This window comes from Vidua chalybeata, chromosome 2, assembly GCF_026979565.1.
Source record: "Vidua chalybeata isolate OUT-0048 chromosome 2, bVidCha1 merged haplotype, whole genome shotgun sequence".
Lineage (NCBI taxonomy): Eukaryota > Metazoa > Chordata > Aves > Passeriformes > Viduidae > Vidua > Vidua chalybeata.
In genome coordinates this window covers 32,119,671-32,140,906 of record NC_071531.1, presented here as the reverse complement: position 1 = coordinate 32,140,906, position 21,236 = coordinate 32,119,671, and the positions used below count along the sequence as shown (strand labels likewise).

At 42.5% G+C, this 21,236-nt stretch overlaps 2 protein-coding genes across 2 annotated transcripts in view; both read right to left on the bottom strand.

Moving 5' to 3' along the window:
* The window catches only part of GABRG3 (gamma-aminobutyric acid type A receptor subunit gamma3), a 286,706-nt gene extending 281,324 nt beyond the window's left edge, over positions 1-5,382 (bottom strand). The window contains exons 1-2 of the mRNA XM_053934678.1: positions 5,330-5,382; positions 2,037-2,185 (exon numbers count right to left, since the gene is read on the bottom strand). Coding sequence (XP_053790653.1) covers positions 2,037-2,185; positions 5,330-5,382 — 202 coding nt within the window. The remainder of the gene's footprint in view (positions 1-2,036; positions 2,186-5,329) is intronic.
* Positions 5,383-12,080: 6,698 nt separating this feature from the next.
* GABRA5 (gamma-aminobutyric acid type A receptor subunit alpha5) overlaps positions 12,081-21,236 on the bottom strand; it is a 55,767-nt gene continuing 46,611 nt past the window's right edge. Inside the window, exons 8-10 of the mRNA XM_053934661.1 lie at positions 16,033-16,185; positions 14,577-14,788; positions 12,081-13,625 (exon numbers count right to left, since the gene is read on the bottom strand). Coding sequence (XP_053790636.1) covers positions 13,323-13,625; positions 14,577-14,788; positions 16,033-16,185 — 668 coding nt within the window. The 3' untranslated portion in view covers positions 12,081-13,322. The remainder of the gene's footprint in view (positions 13,626-14,576; positions 14,789-16,032; positions 16,186-21,236) is intronic.

Here is a 21,236-nt window from a genome sequence, read left to right as displayed (position 1 = left end):
CATGTCAACCACCCTATTAGGAGGATAACTGGCTCCCAGATGGAATGGAAGATGTGCTTGTGTGTGAGGCACCAGCCAGCTATTCAGGGAAGCTATCTGTAATGCCTGATTCTCTAGCATTCCCCTTGTGTTCTCCTTGCCAAATGCGACAGCTCTGCAACTTCAAAAGGGCAATGTTATTTATCTGCATCAAAGGTAGGAGAGGTGCAAAGAGGGACCAAGGGAGGAAGCAGAGATGAACTAACTTCTGTAGCATTTGAACAACACTCAGCTCAGGTTCTGAAATAGCCAGATTGCTATCAAAGACAAAAAAATGGCCTAGGACCAAGATGCTTGATAGAAATAGATGTAGTTGAGAACTGGAAAATCTGTTTTGATATATGAGGAGCTGTGTAATTTGACTCCTTTTTCTAAAACAGGATTTACAAAATGTTGTGGAGACACAAAAGGAATTATTTTGGTAACAATGACTTCCCAGTGCTGTAAGATATGTCTGATCTCTACTGATTTTATAGCAACTGAGATGGGGACTTTGAATGATTACTTTGCCCCACATAAGCATAATGTAATTCACTCTGCCTTAAGTCAGCAATCTGAGGACACAGTGTACAAAATAAATAAAAAAAATTTGCCTGAGACTGTCTTTCGGATGTTGATATGGGTGGGAAAGTATGTTAAAGCACCTCTCCATCAGATATTAAAGATAGCTAAATCCAGTATGACCAACTAAGTAGAGAGAGATAAATGTCACTTTGTGATAAAAGCAGGCACACCTATCAAATATGATCTTTGTAAATACTACGGAAAATCAAAGTAATAGCTACAAAAAAACCTAAACTGACCCTTTTTTTAATACCACAGGATAGTCTCTTTTTTTTTTTCTGCAACTGTTGCATTATTGTGTAGCTATGAGACCGTAATAATTGTAATGATGAATACATATACAGAGCTCTTACTTCCCTCTAAACTGATCCAAAGGTATCACCTAGAAAGCATATCAATACATGTGCCATCAGCAAACAATAATTACACTTATAATCAGTGGTAGGAATTCTCTGTCTAATCCCTGCAAATATTTAGGAAAAGCAATATATTAGGTGATTGTTTTGAGTATTCCCCATTCTCAGTTTGTTCTGAAGCACATGCAAGGTACAGTAAATATAAATGACAAATTCTTTCTGATTTCTGTCATACAAATTTGCTGTGGACAAACTGAGCAGCAGTTATGCTACAGCCATTATGCTCTAGGGGTGTAAAGTGGGAAAAAGGGCATAACTACAATAGGTGGAGCACTAAAACAAACAAACAAACAAAAAAAAAACCAACAAAAAAAACCAAAGAAAAAAAACAACAACAAAAAAAAAAAACAACAAACAAAAAAAAACCCCACAACTGGTTTGAAACCTCATTATACAAGTTAAAACAATAAAATAGCCCAAGATGGTAATATGCAGGTACCTACAGGCTCTGAATTAAATTTTATACTTATATGTAGTAGTGATGACCACAAGACACTGATTCTATAGAATTTCTTTTGGAGATGTCTGCTGGGAGATCATCTCTGGGGTTGCCCTATACACAGGCAAATCCCAGTGCCTTAAGGAACAGCACTAAGGACCTTTCAGGATCATATTTTGAAGAGAATAGGTGCACAGTCTTCTCTTGCCGTGTCCTACTTTTTGTTTTAATATGCTGAGGTTTTGCTTACTTCTCAGAGTGTGAGATTTTTCAGCATGGACTGGATGATTAAAGAGGTGTGTTCCTTCCTCTGCCAAAGACCTTCTGAATACGTAAGGACTAGCCCTTCCATATCCTTACACAAACTGTACAAACCAACCAGATTTTAGGACCCTAAGCTACTGCCAGATTTCCTTGTGAGAATTAGCATTTTTAAAATACTGACTTAAAAATCAATTTCAGCCAAAAAACTTAATCTACACTTCTCCAGATATTCGTGTACACTTCCAGAATATAGTAACATGTCTACTCTGCACTCAGAGAAGCTTATCCTCACTTGTACAGAAAGAAGTACTTACTTCCAATATCTGGCCGCAGCTTTTTGTCATACTCTCTCAACAGCTTGTTTAGTATGAGAGTCACATCTGTGTCTTGCGTTTTTGGAGCTAAAACCCATTTTTGGTTAGTTGTTCCATCTTCATATTCATCCTCTTCAACCTTTCTAGAACTGCAAAACAAACGAAACAAATAGATATTATTTTACATTACTAAAATAGGAGGCAACAGGTTGCAGCAGGATGCAACAGGTGCAACAGGATTTTCCCATTAACAATTTTTGGGTATCTGTGGATGGGTCATGAATGACAATTGTTTAGAAATTGTCTTCTGGAAGTGTCTTCAAAAAGTTATACTATAGCAGATAATACAGCTATCAGAGTAGTATTTTATATCCTATATTTTAATGAACCTATTCTGACTAGTTTACAATATACTTTACAAAGAGTGAACATCTGCAGTATTACTTTATTAATACATCAAGACAACTGATTCATCTCTTGCACAAAGGCTAATAAGAGTATTAAAAATTCAGATCTGTTAAGGCTTCCTGATCATTTTATCCTATTAATAAATAATTATATTCTCAGTGCATGAATTTCAGAGTTTAATGTATTACAAGGCTTAGAATTAAGAGCTCATTCCTTGAATTTGAGATGGATTATCACAAGCACACAAACACATTGCATAAATTAATCTGCATTTCCCTCCAGCTTTAGTAACTTTTTTTAAAAAACAGTACTACACCTAGAGTAGCAACTTTATTCCTTTATAGGTGGATTATGTTTATTTTAAGGGTATATTAATGCAAATGTGGTAAAACTACAGTTTGGCCAGAAATCACAGCAAGAGATATTTTCACACAAGACTAATTTCATTTGTGCGGCTTTTTGTGAACGGACTTTAAAATGTTGATTTGAAGATTATATCTTCATCAGATCTATCTATTGGTATCTTAGAAACCAAATCTGTTTGATGCCTCTCACTGGAGAAAATCTATGACAGACTGAGATGAAGTTATTAGGAGAAAAGATAACCTCAGTGGTGGAACCTATGGAAGGAATAATGTGTTATTTCAACCTGCAATTACCCAGGGGATATGATATCATTTTGCAACATTTTTACATAAATGTCAATAATGATGTGAGTGGAGAATGACAGGAACCAGCCTTGTTTGTTCATGGGATGTGCTACACACATCTGTGCAACTTTCTTTCTCTCCCTCTCTTTTTCTCCATAATGACACTAGTGTATTTTAAAATACCTCAGATGTCCAGAAGACTTGATAAATACTCTATGTGAACATAAAACAACCTGATACAAATAAAAAAATTTAATCACAGAGCATCAGCCCTCACATTGCTTGAAGACCACTATTTGAGAATGTAATGAAACTTTAAACTGAAACTGCTTTATAGCCAATATGCCCCTAAAGATTAACCATGAATCACTTAACACGACCTCACAATTTGCAATTGCTGTAGGCACAATTTCTATAAAAAAAATAATTTTTAAACCTAGACCCTGGGGATTTTCTTCAGAGAGCTCATATAACTGAGTTGTAAAAATAGAGAATACTTAGGACAAAATTTTGAATAGACAACCACTACTTTTCTGTTATTGGGCTCTATTTTCTAAAAACTTGACTTTTTTTTTTTTTTTTTTGATAATTCACCCAATGAGGATTGAAAAAAAAACTCGAGAGGATTTTGGGAGATTTTTTTTTTCCATCAGATTCATGATAAGCCCTGTGTTTTAATACTGCTGTTACAGAACCATTCTGAAAGGAGGTATCATCTCCGAACATACATGGTTGATATTTCTGAGCTGAAGCTCTGCAGTGGTGCTGAATTGCTGATAGCAAAGAAGGACAAGTCATGTCTTTTTTTGCTGCAGCCACCACAACTTTACCACAGGCATTCAGACTGCACCTGGAAATGAGAACTGAGTTCAGGTAGTATCACGATTCCTATTTCAGGGAGATGCTGCTTTAAAACAAGTCACTAACAAGAGTCTAACTAAGCAGACCTTTTAGATCCCCTCACTCTAGCAGCTTCTTTCCTAGAAAGTACCTTCAAACCATTTAAATCCCTACCTGTCTTCTAGATTAAGACTGGAGGTGGGAGAGGTTTCACAGTGGATCAGACTAATACACTAGACACATATTTTTCAAGCTTTTTTGCTTTCTTCCTTAAGAAGTTATTATTTCACTTCCAATGCTTGCCTCTACATAGTTAAGGCATAGTGCTCCTTCAAGGCCCTTGACATTGTATTTTTCTCTTGTAACCCTACTGGTGACTGCCAATTCCTATCACATTCCTGTGATCCAGAGAAATAACTATAGGGTGATGACAAGTCGGTCTCAAACTAGGAAGGAAGAAAGGCTATATGCCTTTCCCCAGTTCTTCATCAGTTTTGATTCTGTAAGGCGACAGAGAAGAAACTGTGCATAGGGAAGAAGTCTAGAAAACTCCGAGAGGCTGTCAGGAAAGGGTTTATTTCCTGCAATAGGTGTGTCCCACACTTGCTGTGGAGGCTGGCAGGAAGCATCCTCTAGTTCCTGTGGGGATTTAGGAGAGACACCACTCAGGTGTGGGGCATGCTGCCAAGGACAGGGACATGCCTTTGAGCATGCCTGTAGCCTGGTTTGTGGTGGTTCCTTCGTGGGGGGGAGCTGAGCTGACCCCTTTGCCTGGGTTATTCTGTGAGGGTGTACGACATCCTCGGACAACCAAAAGGACCGAAATCCAAAAGGTCAGGGCTGACGCTGCCGGCTGTGCCCCTCTGGCCTCTAACAGCGGATAATGGACCCCCGTCGGGCAGACCCTTCCCGGCCCTGAAGCGGGGAGCAGGGGGTCAAGCATCCCGCGGTTCACCCTCTCCCTCCTCACGCCCGCCCCGCCTGCGGATCCCCCGAGGGTGGCGTGGAGGAAAGCCGGGGCCGCGAGGGGAGCCCGGACAGCTCCAGCCACCGTCCCACCGGGTGCCGCAGTCGCCCGAGGGGGAAACTTTCTGCCGGGCTGGCTCAGGACAGGGCCCTCGCGGGCAACCTCCGGCTTCACGCGGGGCCGGGAAGGGACAGCGGCGGTGCCACCGCCCCGGGAGCACCGCGGAGCCAGGCGGGTCCCGGGATGGAAGCGGGGTAAGCCGTGTTTGGGAATAGAGCCCCGCCACGGCGCGGAAGAAGGTGGGGAGAGCCCACTGTTCTTCCTGGGTGCCGAATATTGTGCAAACTCCGGCAAATGGGACTTCAGCCCTCCAGCCCCAGTGCAGAGAGGAGAGGGGCTGGAGGGAGGCGAGGGGAGCGCAGACTTACCAAGCGTGGAACACTGAGAGGAGGAAGAAAACCGGCAGGAGCTTAACGGACATGGTCCGGACAGCGCTGGCCAGGTGAGAGGTGCGGCAGGATGAAGGAAACGTTGCAGAATGTTCACATGGAAGGGAGAATGAGGCAATGAGGTAAAGGTCTGAGCCTCTCCTCTTCTGTATTCTCAGCTTAATACCCTGAAGAAAACACTCTCTTCCACAACGCTCCGAGAAGGGAGGGGGGAGGCGAGAGAAAAAAAAAAAAAAAAAAAAGCAGAAGTGGAACGAGGGGGGAAATCCCCAGCGGAGAAGCCAGGTATAAATCAGGCTCCGCGGGCTGACAGGTGTTCAGCGGGCACGGAGCTGCGGCGCGTCCCCTTTGCCGGCAGCCACTTGCCGGGCGCAGCGGCGCGGCCTCTCCCGCTGCCCGGGCTGGCGCTGGCCGTGCCCCCCGGGCGGTGCACAGCGCGGAGCAGCCCGGGCCCCGCCGGGCCGCGGGTGCCGCGGGGCGGGCCGGACCGGGCCGGGCCGGGAGGGGGGCGGGCAGGGGCGGGGGGAAGGGGCGCACCTTGCTCCCCCCGCGGAGCGCCTGCCCGCAGCCAGCCCCGCAGCGCGGCACCGGAGCGCTGCCGGGGGCCTCCCCGCATCGGAGAGCACCTCGTCCCCGCTCCCTGCCCAACAGGTTCCCGCCCCGCCGGCAACTAGAGGAGTCGGGAAGTGAACCCTGCCCCCGCCCCAGCGGGCGCACACACACGCACACAAGAGAGGGGGAGCAGCAAACCCGGTAGCTGGGACTTCTCCCCGACATCACCAGCCCGACGCCCCAGACAGGGTGGCCGGTGGAAGGATCCCTGTGCTGTTTTGCGGGGTGCCCTCATGCCCAAACGCCACAATTACTTGCCGAAAGTCCCCCCCACCGCCCGAGGCTGGAGGTGCTCTCTTCAGAAGGAGGGAGAGGGGTCGGGTGCTGGTCTCGGGGTGATCGGAGCGACGGGCATCCCGATGTACACACAGGCGCAGATCCGTGTAATCGGTGCGGCTGCTTACACGGACAGATAGGCAGTGTGTTTCGGTATCTAGGTGGATGTATGCAGGAAGTTTGCATGCACTATACAAATGCATAAATACACGTTTATATGCACAAGGTATGCCAGAAAAATGTATACACGGAGAAAAGAAGAGGTCTACACGATCCCGTAGAGCAGATTACATGGACTTATGTGTACATTGTGAACTTTGGAGTAAATCAGGTTTTTCTTCTGTGAGAACTTGGAAATGAGACAACAATTAAGTGTATTCAGGGCAAAATTAGTTTGAGTTTGGACAAGCTTTGTCTTTCTACTTCAGTAGGAACAGCACAGATCTAATTTTTAGCGACTCAGTTCTCTTCAGGTATGTGGAGCTTTGCACCGGCATCAGGGTAATTGGAATATTCCCCTTTGTTTTCAGAATGGGGAGTGACAAAATTTCACTTACGTAATGGTAATTTGAAAACAAAAACCTCTGCCAGAAGTACAGCGAGTCACTGCTTTCTTGTGATCAGAAATCGCGGGAGTGCAAATCTCTGTCTCCTTTTCCCTTAGACATAACTTCCATGTTCTGGAGGACTCGTTTTTAACTGTTTAATATATTAAAAAAATCTTCTAGAAGATGCAGTCTTGCTTCTGGAATAACTCCTACATGATGCCTAGAAGAGCTAGCTATAGAGAGTTCTGTTCCCGAAGTAGATTTTAGAAGGAACGACACAGCTTAAGGAAAATCTGTCGTGAGTCAGGCAATTAACTCTGTTATTCACTTTAGGGGTTTTCTTTCAACCTTTAGGGTTTTGTTGGGTTTTTTATTTCCAACCTAAACGCCTCTTTACTAGATTATACAGCAGTGTTTACTTTGTCTAATTGCAGTTACGGTGAATTGCTAATAATCTTTTGTTGCAAGGCTTGTGCTCTTTTCCGTCACCAGCAGAGAAATGCGGGTGGAAGCCAGGCCGCCTGCTGCCCTGAGAAAATGAGGAAGGGAACGGAGGGCGAATGCACGGGAGTTGCCTGGCTTTCACCAGGAATAGCTATGCTGACGGTTAAGCAGCACGGCGATCCTCTGGTGTGAAGTTTGCGGGAGCACCGGCGCTGTGGGGCGGGCGGGAGGCGGGACGGGCGAACAGGGGAGCCGCCGCCTCCCAGCGAGCCGAGAAAGTCCCGCCAGCGCCGGGGAGTCCCGGCTGCAAGGGGTTTGGTACCGCCGCACGGCGACGGACAGCAGGCACTTGAAGGTTTCTTGAAGGCTGCTGCTTATGCAAATATCATTTAGGGCTCCCAGGTCGCAGTGCCCACGTCCCGGCTCGCAGCGCCCGCGCGTTTGGAAAGCAAGGACGGGAAGCGCCCGTCATGCAAGGAGGGGTTTCCCCTGCGCTGGCCATATAGAAAAATGTGTGTATTCACACGCGCACTCAATTTGAATAAATAAAAGCTTAGCCCGGCCTCGGCAACCCTGTCGGGGAGCCCAGCAGCGCGAAGAGCTGGGGCGGTGCTGCAGCATCGAAGGCTGCGGTGGCCCGGGCCGGGGGAGCTCGCTTCGCCGCCAGCGGGAGGGGGCGGTTGGGGGCCGCCGTGCCTCTGCCACTTCCTGGGTGGGCGGCACGAGTGAGCCAGATAGTAGGCAGCAGAAAGACCCAGAGGAGAGACACGCCGGCGGCGATTTACGATGGGAAATGGCGAGGGCAGGTACAGCTCCGCATCCCCGCTCTCGGCGGCCCTGCTCCGCGGGGACCCCCGGGGGGATGGGAGGGAGCCGGGAGTGGCTTCCCCGCTGCGGTGGCTCCGTCGGGAACCGCTCCGCCTCTTCCTCGCCCGCCAGCCCCATCCCGCCCTCAGCGCATCCTGCCGCGGTGCCGGGATCCTCTGGCGGCGGCAGCGGGAAGCGCGAGGGATCGGGCCGGGTCTCCCACCCCGCGCTGCCTCCAGCCGGCGGCAGAGCGCTCGGTTACCCCTGCGCCGTGACCGGAACTCTATGTGACCATCGAGTCACTCAGACCTGGAGAAAGACCCTCACAGTGTCCCCTCTTTCCTTGCAGAGTGTCAGAAATCCCCAAAGCTCGATCGGAGCAATATGGTTCATTGGTTATTGACTCCTTCTCCTCAGGCTGTAAGAAAAAAGGTGATGTTTAAGATTTTCTTTCCGCTGTCCTCGGTGTGTTAATGCCAAAGGGATACTTTAGCACCACTCTTCATTACACCTCGTTCATTGCCTCGTTCATTTCTGCTCCTCCTCTTCATACTCACATCCTTTTATTTTACTTTTAGGCACACTTTCTGCCTTTGCTGAGCCTTTCAAGTTGTATATTCAGGTAAGGGTCATTATGATCCAGCACGGGTTTTAACAAAAGAACAGTTTATCATGCCATTTAATGATAGTAAAATGTTAATGTTCTCAGTAATATTCTCCAGCACAACCAAATGCATTCACATTTTAACTTACCTTTCACTGAACTTTCACAGAGGGCAACTATCTTTTCAACCTGAGGGAAACCTCTGTGGTATGTCCTGTGCAATGGGGAAGTATGAGTCTCTGAAAGTAGCTGTGCAGGGAGCTAGCTAGCATAAATAAGGGGGGAAATGCCAAAGAAGGGAATAGGACTCATGGATCAAATTCCTCACTTGCTAGAACCCTGTCTCAAGCACTGAACAGTTTAGGCACCTGAATTTTCTGAGATTCAGCGTTGAAGGAGAGCCCTACTGGTGGTTTTCCTGGCACCCCAGTGCTACCTATATACCATGAGAAGCACAGAAGGGAACTGGGGCTGCTCTGAGACAAAGAAGGAAGGACCTGAAATCCATTTCCTACAGCTCCTGGAGTGCTCCAGCTGAAGGCTTATTAGAGATTTCTAAGAGGCTTGAGCCAGTTTATTCTGACAGAAGGTCTCTGTTGCTCCTGCTGGAGCCTTTAGGTAGGAAGTTGAACCTCAAGAGGTCCTGACAATTTCTGTGTGCTCTCAGTTCTGTCCTTCAACACAACGATCTCTGCTCTCTGGTTCATGGGCAGGATAGGGAGAATCCCTCCTGATGCATGCTGCAGCTTTTCAACAGATTTGTGTAGACTTCTGGCAGAATCATGGACATCCAGGGCAGGCAGGGCTGCTCCTCTGGGGCCAGGCTACCCTTGAGCAGCTGTCCTGAAAACATCAAAAAACACCAGTTCCCAGTGAATGAAGAACTGAGCCCAGATCCACTGCAGCCAAAACTGCCTTGGGTGGCTGGCTCCAACATTTATTATCACTTATGTGTTAAGTTATAGTGGGTGGTTGCCCTCTGTGTGCTACTTTTCCTACCTACAAATCCAGCCTATCATTGTTGGTCCATCCATTGCAATCTATCAGGATTTCTCAAAAACTCTCCAAATTCATCTAAGTGAAATTAGTTGGTATTTTCAGTCAATATTCTTACTTTTTACTTTGCTTTTAGCCAGGGACTAATTTAAGCAGCAACTTTTAAGACATTATGATTGTGAGAAGTGATAATTGTTTTTGAGGATGGCACTGAAAAGGAAATAATACATTACAGAATGGGACACTTACACTTCAGTCTAAATTAGGGGTAATCCTTAGACGATCCTTCAGAAGTCCTTTGGACTTCATAAAATCTAACTTCCAATCTTTCTATCTTCTCAAAAATGAACAAATGTCTGTAACAAGATAGTGGAAGATGCAAATTTGTTAAAGAAAGGATGTCATCTGAGAGTCACCATGCAATGACCATACTGAAGTATTTGTACTGACATAAAAACATAGGAAAGGTTAGAAAGGACTTAAGCAATCTTATAATTTCAGTGTCAATTCCAATCTGAGAAGTAAGGGTATTAGGGAAATACATCCTTATTACAAAGAACTTTATCTCCAGATTTAAAAAATCTGCAAGTGCTACATTCATCTTTTCTACATAAAATGAAAAGCAAAATAGTTTCATTTTTCTTCAGTTTACCTTAGATGTTGAGCAAGAATTTTTGAAAGACAAGATTATTTCATAAAATCATTACTTCCTCAGTTTTGTGTAAATATGTTCAGTTATTCCACAGCGGGCACATTCCATTTAGAAAAAAGCAGAACACAACTCAAGATAACAGAAGAGGCTTCAGTTTTAGAACATACACTGTTGCTTAAATTCATCCTTGAAGTAAGCTGGCACAGCTCAAATATCAGAAATTTAAAATCTCTTCCATTGTATTTGACTTGTTCTTTCATTCTTAATTGGTGCAAGGAAGGAAATTTGGCAGCAGCCTGCACACACTTCCCCTATAGTGCTGAATTGTGATTCACTTCTCTTTTTTCATGAAAGCATACATGAAAAAATCAATGAGAAGCAATTCCTGTTTATTACTCCCTTTGGCCATGACTAGGCTGTGAAGTAGCTGTGTCCTGCAGGGTCCTAGTTCACCCGTGCTGGGGACAATGAACAGCTTACTCCATTCCCAAAAGCCCAAGCTACTTCCAGGGGATACCAGAGGAAGTTGATGCATATCCAGATACCACCTTACCCTGAGGAAGGACAAAGCCAAGATATTTTGGTTGAGCCAGGACCTGGAAAATGCTCCCATCTCCCACAGTTGAGGTAACATCTCAGTGAGTAGTGACCTCCCACACAAAGAGTTCCACTGACTGTGGAGAGATTTAAATTGTGAGGTAGGATATAATGCAAGGCAATAGCATTTAAGTATTCCAGCCTGGAGTGTATTGGCTTATTGAAGCATCTTCCAGACTATGGGACACCTAGTGTTCATGCACAAGCACACGCTGCAGGTAGACCCATATTTGTTGAAGATTACTTTCCATGTAAGTAAAATAGATCAGATTTAGAGATCCTTTCAGTGAGTCCTGCAATAGACCAGGAAATAATGCTGTAATACAGAGTAGGAGTCAGACTTGGGTGTAAGCAGATAAAACAAAGTACAGAAACTCTCTGGGGAGAGTTTCTCCAGAACTGGCCTGAATAAGATGCTACTCAAAGATGGCTCTGAGTTTCTCATTCACAAAACTCAGTCATGTAACTCTTCGAGTTTCTCACCTGAAGAAATAGCCAAGGGATTTATTTATAAAGTTTTGCCTTGCAATAAGCACTGCAATTTTTCAGTTTTTGATCCCCGAAGGGCCAAAGGGATCCCCCAAGGGGATGATGAACAAGGAGATGTGCGGCTGCTGAAAGACACAGAGGCATGCAACATGAAAACAGAGATCCACATCCTCACCTCAAGCTACCACTGAATAGATAGATGGGTGTGCCCCCTCCCTTCCTCCTGTTTATCAGCATCCAGTCACTTGCTCAGTCCCATGGCTTCTCTATTGCCCTCAAGAATGTATGAATTTCTCATTCCACAGAATCAAACAAAAAAAAGCTTCAAAAAACAATAGACATATGAGATTTTTTTCTTGGCAATTTTTAGGAATGAAAGGGTTGAAGAGAAGACACAAAAGAAGCCAGAGAGCTCCCCAATTCTAGACCAGACCCTCACCTCAAAGTGAAGCATGAACTCTCCCCTCTGTCCCCAAAAGATCATGGGATTGTTGCTCCAGTGCAAGATAGCACCAAATTCTGCAATAACTCAATTCACTGTGTTCATTCAAGGCATGTCCCTTTCTGGGCAACAGGGATGATATGCCATGTGTGCACATGAGATCGAGTTGTGTGCATGTGTGCTTTCCAGTTAATTCTTCAGCTTCTGTGGTGTGCTCTTTGGTCTTTCTAAAAGGACAACCAGTATAAGAATGACATTTGAAATCAAATGTTGAATGCATTTTTTATTTAAACATTAAGATTTAATTACAAAAGCTTCTGGAACAATTAAAGGATGCCAATGAGGAAAGAGCTGAAAACTCCGACTGCATTTTCTCATTCATTGTGAAAGCTAAACACATTGTCAGCAGCAAGGCGTTTTATAGAAAAGTTTCAGATGGACAGTACAAAGACCTTTCTGTCAATATTGTCACTGAAACACCTTGCTTTCATGAAGCACATCTTTTTTTCTGATCACGCTTTCTAGTGTTGGCTGATTGATTTTTGCAGTGGGAAACAAGTAATAATTATTGCAGAATTACTGTAATTATTTTCTGCTATTCTCTGCTAATATAACACAGTCTTCTTCTTGGAAAAATGTCCAAACATAATTTACTTTACCCTGATAAAAATGTCTACTGCTGTTGTTAGAAGTTTTATTTGCACAAATATGTTCCTAATCTATGTTAATTTCATGCAATATAATTCTTAATTTTTGGAATAAATACTGAGAATCATTATAGAGAATTCTTTGGAATGCAAAATCCAAACAAACTTTGTATTTTCATTTAAGGGCAAGATTCCATCATCTTTATTTACATAAGTAGCATCCTGCTCCCTGTGTTACTTCACTGCAAACTAGAGGAGTCTCAAGCAGTGAAAATCATCATAGTCCCATTAGGATTTACTGCATTGTATTAAACTTCCAATGAAAATTGGGCTGAGCAGTTTTGTCTATGGAGTAATGCACTACCTGTAACTGGTAAAGGTGCTCAAACATAGCCCTACACTTAATAATTTTGGCACATTTACAACTGGCGTTACTCAGTAACTTATCAGATGACAATAGTGGAGCTCTTCTGTAAAATATAGGTTAAGCCCATATTTGTATGACTGTACATCTGAAGTATAAAAACCACGATATGTAGTACACTTGAACAGTTAAAAAATATAACTTATTTTATTTGTAAACTATCAATGCAAGATACTCAGCAGCAAAGAAGCCATGTTCAATGTCTTCTGATCTTTTATAAAGATCTGTTGCTGTAAGTAATATAATTGTCTCCAAAACATCTGAGGTTACATGTAGAAACAATCAAGGCAATATTATTTGTACATATTATTAAACATGCAAAAAATTTCCTGAAGAATATTGCCCAAATGTAGAAAGTCATCTGGATCTCAAATTTTCCTTGGTAGCATCTGCTTTGTAAGTATGGCTCACATGTGGCTCCAGAGTACTTCAGTTTATTTTGGAGAATTGGCACCTTTAATAACAGGCTCCCTATTCAAATATGTGGCCCAGTAAACTAAGTTAAAAGTTCCAAACAGCACTGGAAAAATTATCCGGGACATTTTGTCAATCTTACTGATGCTGTTGTAAGTCTTTTTGCTTTCAGGAGGCTTTTCTTCTGCAGGTTTCAGTGGAGCAGATGTAGTGTTTGAGATGACAGCTGGGGCTGAGTCCTTTGGCATGTTTGGTGCAGGAGTCATCTTCCCGGTGCTGTAGGTATTAGTTGGTTTATTTCCCAGCAAGTTGCGCTCTTTTTTCTGCAGCGTAAAGAACAACATGTTATACCACAAGAAGAGAAAGTGGAAACATGTTCTCAAGAGACTGACCCAAAAAGCTGAGCGCCATATTCAAGCATGCCCGTTAATGCCTGTTGGCTATTCTGACTTCAACTATCAAAGTCAGAATCAACAGTCAGTCATCAAACAGATGTTTTTCCTTTGATTTTGTAACCCTTACTCAAATGTGACTTTCCCTTATGGGAGAAAGCTAAGACTCACTGGCCGGACCCACATCCCACCTGGCATGTGCATTAGCAGCTTCTTTGGTCAGTGAGATGTGGTCTGGCATCTGAAGAGGGCGCTGCCCCAATGACAGCTGACAAAATGGGAATCTCATTTCCCCAGCTGCTGCAAAGGGTGCGGGGAAGGGCTCATTGCCCCTGCCAGCTTGGCCTCTTTGTAGGCTCTTTTGGGATGCCTGTGGGTATGAGATCTCTAGGAGATGATTTACTAAGAATCAGTCCTATCCCAAAAGTTTCATTTCAGCATGAAACTCAAAAGTTTGTGTTTTCACAGAACCAGTCTTTGGTTCCTTTTTTTACTGTGGTGGGACCCTGACTCATGGAGCTTAATGTGAGCTTTGTTATTTATTTAGGAGAGCATACAGGGACTGCTCTGCAGAGATATGTTTCATGGTATATGTCCACTATTATCAGAAGTCTGATCACTGAAATCCTACGTCCTGTGTACTCGATGCCCAATGTGCTTCTGTAAGCAGTCCTCTTCATACAGATGATAGGGACTGGTAGTCTTATCTCTGTGAAGGGAAGACACCATATTTCCTTGCAAATTTTCCTCTACAGGAAGGTATGTCATGAGGAAATGAAATACCTTTTTCACAAAGAAGCTGAAAATTGACCCTTCAGTTATTTAAACTCTACTGAATACCTGCTTTTTATTTTATATATTTAAAAAATATAAATTAAGCACCTTGATTTTTGCAGCTTCCTGGGCTTTTTTGCCATCCCATGCCCAACTCCTCTTGGTGAAATAGTTGACTGTTGCAAATTCAATCAATGCCGAAAATACAAAGGCATAGCAAACAGCTATAAACCAGTCCATTGCAGTAGCGTAGGCCACTTTTGGCAAAGAGTTACGGGCACTGATACTTAAGGTGGTCATGGTGAGGACTGTTGTTACTCCTGCAAAGAAAAAGGAATGAGAGATCAGTTTGCTAACCCTTATGGGATGCCAAATGAGTTATGAGCAGGTCCCAATTCAGCAGGATACCTAAGAAGGCCACATGAAGTCAGTCAATGTTTGCATATCACAGTTTGAAAGAATATGAAAAAATGAAAGCCTTCATGCTCAGATGTTTTAGTCTATGGAATTCTGGTTAGTTCTAGCTGCATTTAAATAAGGATTTATAGGGTAACACAAGCCCAAGGTTTACAACTGTCTGAATGAAGTGAGATTACTTATTTTGTTTTCTTATACAGAGATTGTATGTTTAAAATTATTGACTGTTACTGGCTTCCTTGACTGTAGCTCCTCCTTTCCCATATGACAATAAATGACAAACAGCCGATGCTTTCATCTGTGGGAGGATTTCCCCAAGATCAAAAAACTCAACTCTCAGTTAAACCTAGAATAAGTCAGCAAAGTGATGCTACTACGTATATTCTCTCCATACAACTTGTTCAGCTGATTTTTGAACAAGGCTGCCAACTGACTTCAGGGGGCTGGTACAGAAGAGTGACTCCTTTCAAATAGCTGAAAAAAGCTTTACTTCATAAACTGTTCCCACTCCCCTTGTTTTTCTTCTGGTAAAAATCTTGTATTTCATCAACATTTGCTTGAGAAAGTGCTTATTTTCTGCAACCAACTAGGGATAAACCAAGTAATTTAATGACACCCCAAAGGCTTTTTCCATAACAATTTCTTTAGTAAATATACATTTTCTAAATGCAAAGTCATATTAATTTGTTTGATGGTAATAGAGATAATTGTCACTAATTAACCTCTACATGGTTTTCCCAGATAAACATCCTACAACAAAGATAAACAAAATGTCTTGAAGTGATATCTGCTTCAAATGCATAGCTAGGGTATACATTAAGTATGATAATCCATATGTCTTTTTTCTAAACCATCCAGCATCCACCAAAGTAGAAAAAACCCAACATAAACCACACTAATCTGGTTCTTCCATCTTCTGTCCTTAATTTTCACATAATTGATTGGCCAATTTCTGTCATAACTTTACAAAAACAGCCCAGACAGGGCTTTTAAATTGATTTTGAGTTTAAACCAGAAGAGAATGAGAAAAGATTTACAACATCTCAAGCAGAAATAAACAATAGTGAACTGTGGTTTTATTAGAGCAAATCACTTCCACAAGCCACAAAGATCCTATCTGTGTTCTAGGAGAAAGTGGGATACTCACCAAAGACAGTTCTAGCAGGGACAGATTCTCTGTTTAGCCAAAATGACACTTGCGATAAGATCACAGTCATAATGCAAGGAAGGTACGTTTGGATGACAAAATAACCAATTTTTCTTTTCAGATGAAAATGGGCTGTCATAATAGTATATTCACCTAGAAGAAAAATATGCATTTGAGTAAAATAATGAAGGCTTACTGATTTAGGACTGAATGAGACCAGTTCCAACCCCCCATTGGAGGATATCACTCAGCCATTCTCAATTTCATGAAAAATGTCTGGATTTCTGTACTGTGGAAAACCAAGAATTGAGACAGAGGTGCTGCTAGATCCTCACAGTCTTCACATTCTGTCTCCAAAGCAAAAGACAATGACTGCTATTCCCACTACACTGTAAAGCTGCAGTCCTCCTATGCACTTGGAATGTTGTGATGTTCACAGGCTTAAAAATCTGCTTTGCTGGCACTGCCTCAACACTGTCTGGTTTTGATTCAGTCTTACAAACTCTTGTAGCATAGTAACAATTAAGGTCCTCAACTCTTCAAAACCTGATTTAGCAGCAGGTTTAGCAACCTCATCAGCAAAAGTGTTACAGCCAAGCCATCAGCTGTCAAATATGAAAATGACACTCCTTCTGCACCACATTTTAGGGCTTTCCAATTCCAGCACCTTCTGCAAGAACTGCCATTTTGCATATGGATTCTGCAATGTCTTATTAATCTGAGTACCCAAACCCTTCAGACTGCTGGTCCAGAAAAATAAATGTCCCTCTACTGCAGGCAGTGTTCCTAGAATTTGGCACACTTTAGCCCTTCAAAAGATATTCTGTTTCTGGATGCATATTGTGTCCTGTCTTGTTCGCCAGTGCAATGAATATTGTACTGCCTTCATGCAGAGTTCCCTAAAAGCTGCCACAGCAGTGCTAAATTCCATTTCTTTTTCATAAACCAAATTCATAGCATTGTCTTAATATGTCGTTTATCGGCTCCTCTGAATTTCAATAAAAGCCTAAATAAATGCACTCAAAAATCCACAGACCAGCTGTCACCTTCCCTAATGTTTCAGAAAAAAATCAAACCTTAACCAGTTCTTTCAGATTGTTCCTGGAAAACCATATAGTTGTTACTGAAGGCTACTCCTGGTGGTAACTGCTCCCTGGTTCTTTCAGAGTATTTCTGGAAAACCATGTAGTTGTTATTGAAGGTTATTCATGATGGTAACTGCTCCCCAAAATCCAAAATCTTGCTAGCTAAAAGCATGCTACTATTTGCTTAGGAATAATAACAGTAAAAACAACATATAAGAATAAAAAGCAATCCATTCCTTCACGCCCTAACAGTTCTTCCCTGATATCAAAGAAATTTAAAAGCATGCATCATTCAGTTGGGTACTGATGAATTAGAGAAATGCCTGTTTTGAAATATATATTGTCCTTCAAGAACAACTATAGCTATAATCTCTCTTGCAAGATTTGACTGTTAGTCTCTACAGAACATCCACAAAAGGAAAATATTCAACAGACTGATTCTGCCTTGAGTGAATAGCTCTGAGCTGAGCTGTTACCAGCATTACTAAGCTATTAGATTTGGCAGATTACTTCTAACTGACAATAAGGCTAATTAACAGAGAACAGGTTTACAGTGAAAGGGTTTTTGCATGTATAGCTGCACTCGTACACTATGCTACAGGAGCTCTGCTATTCTGCATCAAGTTTACAGACCTTGTTCATTATAAGGATTTTAGAAAACTAAGTAACACGGAAATACCTTAACTGACATCCTGCCTCAATCTTTATGTCTTTCTCCGGAAAGACATAAAAATTTTCTGGTGATTTTTCTCTGATTTTCTGGTGAAACAGTTCCCTGAAGAGTGATGTGGAAATAGACATGGAATGCTGTGAAACTGGGGAGGAAACCCTTGCGAAGAGAAGCCTAATTCCCTTCCATTTGGTGTAATTTTGAACCAGGAGACTGAACATGCAATGGTCTCAGGAGGAAGTCCACTTGCTCTTTATTAAGGAGTATTTGCAGCAGGGTCTGCCTGCCTCGGTAATCTCAGGCAGAAAGACTGTTTCTCAGTTGCTACTGCACTGGGATGTGTTTGAGTCACAGTTTCCCCACTTGCTACAAAGTGACAATGTGCATTATCGATTTTGACAGTATGCTCTCAGAGCTGGAATAAAAAAGGAATCTACACAGCTTCGGAAGAGCAACAGGACCCTCTTTTTTCATTTTAAAAACACAGAAAATTACTGCCTACATTCTGATGGCCCTCCACAGCTGATTTTTACCTTGCCATTTTCTTTAACCCATCAAAACTCTTGTCTCCACTGAAATAATCACAGCACCTTGATTTTGTACTTGCTCTTCTCCCAGCTGATATATTTGATTTCCCATGCTGTCCCTTTCAGAGATGTGTATACTAGAAATACTTCCTCCTGTAGACTTAGGGCTTAAGAAAACCCCACAGCTTGGTTTTTAATGCCCTGGGACTGCGGCTTGAAGTAAAGCTAAAAGCTGCCTGAGCTGGCCTTTAGTTTATAAACAATATACTGGCTCTGTTGGAGCGGCAAAGCTCTCTTTTACTTCTGTAAGGCCACTGTTTATCCTTAGACCATAAGCTTTCTTGAGCAAGAGCTAATTTTTGTTATAGGTTTATGTAGCACTCAAAAGAGAATCCTGTTCCTGATGGGGTCCACTCATCACTGCAGAAAACAAATTATTGTTAGTAAACAAAAACAAATCTAGTACTAATGAAAAGCCCTAGAGCAGAAATGGCTGCACTTCATGGAGCTGTGCTACTGTGCTGCTGCTCTTAAGGGGGTTTTTATGCTTTAGAAACTGCTACAGTTTTTGTGTTTTTTTTTTTTTGTTTGTTTGGTTTTTTTTTTTGGTTTTTTTTTTTTTTTTTTTTGTTTTTTTTTGTTGGTTTTTTTTTTTTTTTTTTTTTTTTATCTAGTTGATGGAGTTCTGGAGATCACGCTTACAGATTTTCCAGGATCTTAAACACATTATTCCACTGTCATTATGCTGAGATTCAATTGAGTACTTTTAGGAGGGTATATCAGACCCCAGGCTTGTTTGTTTGTTTACTGGATATACCTGGACTCAGTTCTATCAATGGCTGTTCTGGCAAGATCCTGACATTAGGTACATTAAATACCTCCCTGGATATGCTGACATACAGAATATTTTGGCTCATAAAAAAATGCATATTCCCTTTTATAGTGATACTAGAGAAATATTCATCTCAAGAAAAAAAAGCAGAATTATTTGGTTCAAAATGAAGAGCTGAATGATTCCTTTATTATTTAGGCTTTGGATATTATGGAGCTCAGGCTCCAGCTGGCAGTATACAAAAGAGAGGGTTTATGTTTTGTTTTGTGCCACTGCAGATCCTAAGTTAGCTATGAGAGATTCTGGGTATGGGGAAAATAATTGGACAACCATTTGTGGAAAGCAGCAAGATCCACTTGGACTCAAATCTCATATCTGATTGATTTCAGCACTTTTACCACCAGGACATAACAGATATTGGTTCTGTTAGAAGCAGTTTGAGTAGTAAAATGTTGTTCTTTCAGGTGAATAACATTTGGTTATGTTAGCACAAAAACCCTCAAAAAACAACAACAACAACAAAAACCAGCCCCCGCCCCCCCCAAAAAAAAAAAGACCACCAAAAAAAACCAAAAAAAAAACCCAGGTGATACATGACAGAGCTGTTTTCTGTGCCATGGTTAAAATGTTCCAAGTTTCAAGATTGGCTGGAGAATTAGGAATGCCAGGGTATTTTTCTCTGAGGAGCTGGCCAAACAGCAGCTTGCCTACAAATCAGCAGAATCCCAAGGAACCAGTACTGGTCTGGAACTTCCATTTTTAAAAAGTCTGCTAGAAAGAAGGGCATAAATGACCTATGACATACACAAACACTTTGCCTATGCAACTGCAAGGGCTGTGTAGTTTGACTAGTGTGTCATAAAAGCCACAAAAGATCTAAGCACTTGGATTATGCAATAGCTATTTGGTTTTTCTTTTCCATGTTCAACAATTCAATAGAAGGAAGAAATGCCTTCGATGGCCATTCGTAAGTAATGCTGATTACTGGCCTCCTACGAGCTTGATGAACTCCAGAAAATCCATCGTTGACTGATGCTTTCCCTGTGCAAAATCGGATTTTTGTATTTTGCTAATCCCCGGTTACAATCTGTGTCCTGCTCTTTGTGATCCACCCTGCAATCAGAATCCAGCCAGCCCAGATGTAACCCAGGACATTAATATAAAATCTTGACATTGGAAACACAGCATTTATTATAAATCTTAAATACGTGAGGGAGGTGTTTACTGTGCAGAAACTTTGGGATTAGTCTGGAGTGTTTCCTTGGGCTGAGGAGTACAAGGAGCTTTCACAGGCAAAGAGGCAAATTGGAAGTGGCCTGGAGCTGACACGCTGGAGCACTCACTGCCTGGGCTGGATGGTTTTCTTGCTCTGAGGAGTAGGACGAGGTTGTAGGAGATGCTTCAGTACATCCTTTGGATCTTTTTCTTGGCAACAATGAAGGCAAGAGGGGAGCTGCCATTCATTGCAGAAAACAATGCGGCTATGATGGTGAACTGGTAAGGAAAAAAGTGTCTTTATTCTTTAATGGGAGATAGTGTACTCACTCTTTTTCTGAAAAAGTGACCACTCTGTTTATGTTTATCTTGACTTTATGAGTCTTCACTTTAGCATCAGCTTTGTGTCTTCTGAAATTGGCAAGGGAGGGGGTGAATGTATATAGGATGGAGATGGCAGTCAAGTTTAGTGGCTGCCCAGGGCAAGCCTTCCTTTACTTTGTGTTCTTTCTGGAGTACAAGCAGCAAGCTCAGATGTCTCCTCTTTATTTGCCAGTTGGAGCACAAAGTTTTATGCATCTTTATGTTTCAGTCCAACTAACTTTGTCTGCAAGTGTACATGTACGTACGTGTTTTCATGTCTCCTAAATTTCCTACAGATAGTAAAAAATTCCCAATTTAATCTATACTTTGTCCTCTACCACTCTGCCCATCATTTTTCTCCAGGGAGACAGTGTATCACCAGCACTCTGTTGGGCTTTGCCTGCAGGAATTGCTTCCAGGTGTGTTGCCACAGGCTGCCCCTTTCCCCAACCCAAGCCCCTTGCAGCCACCAGCAGTGGAAATCCCCCTTTTCTTCATGGCAGGCTCATTAA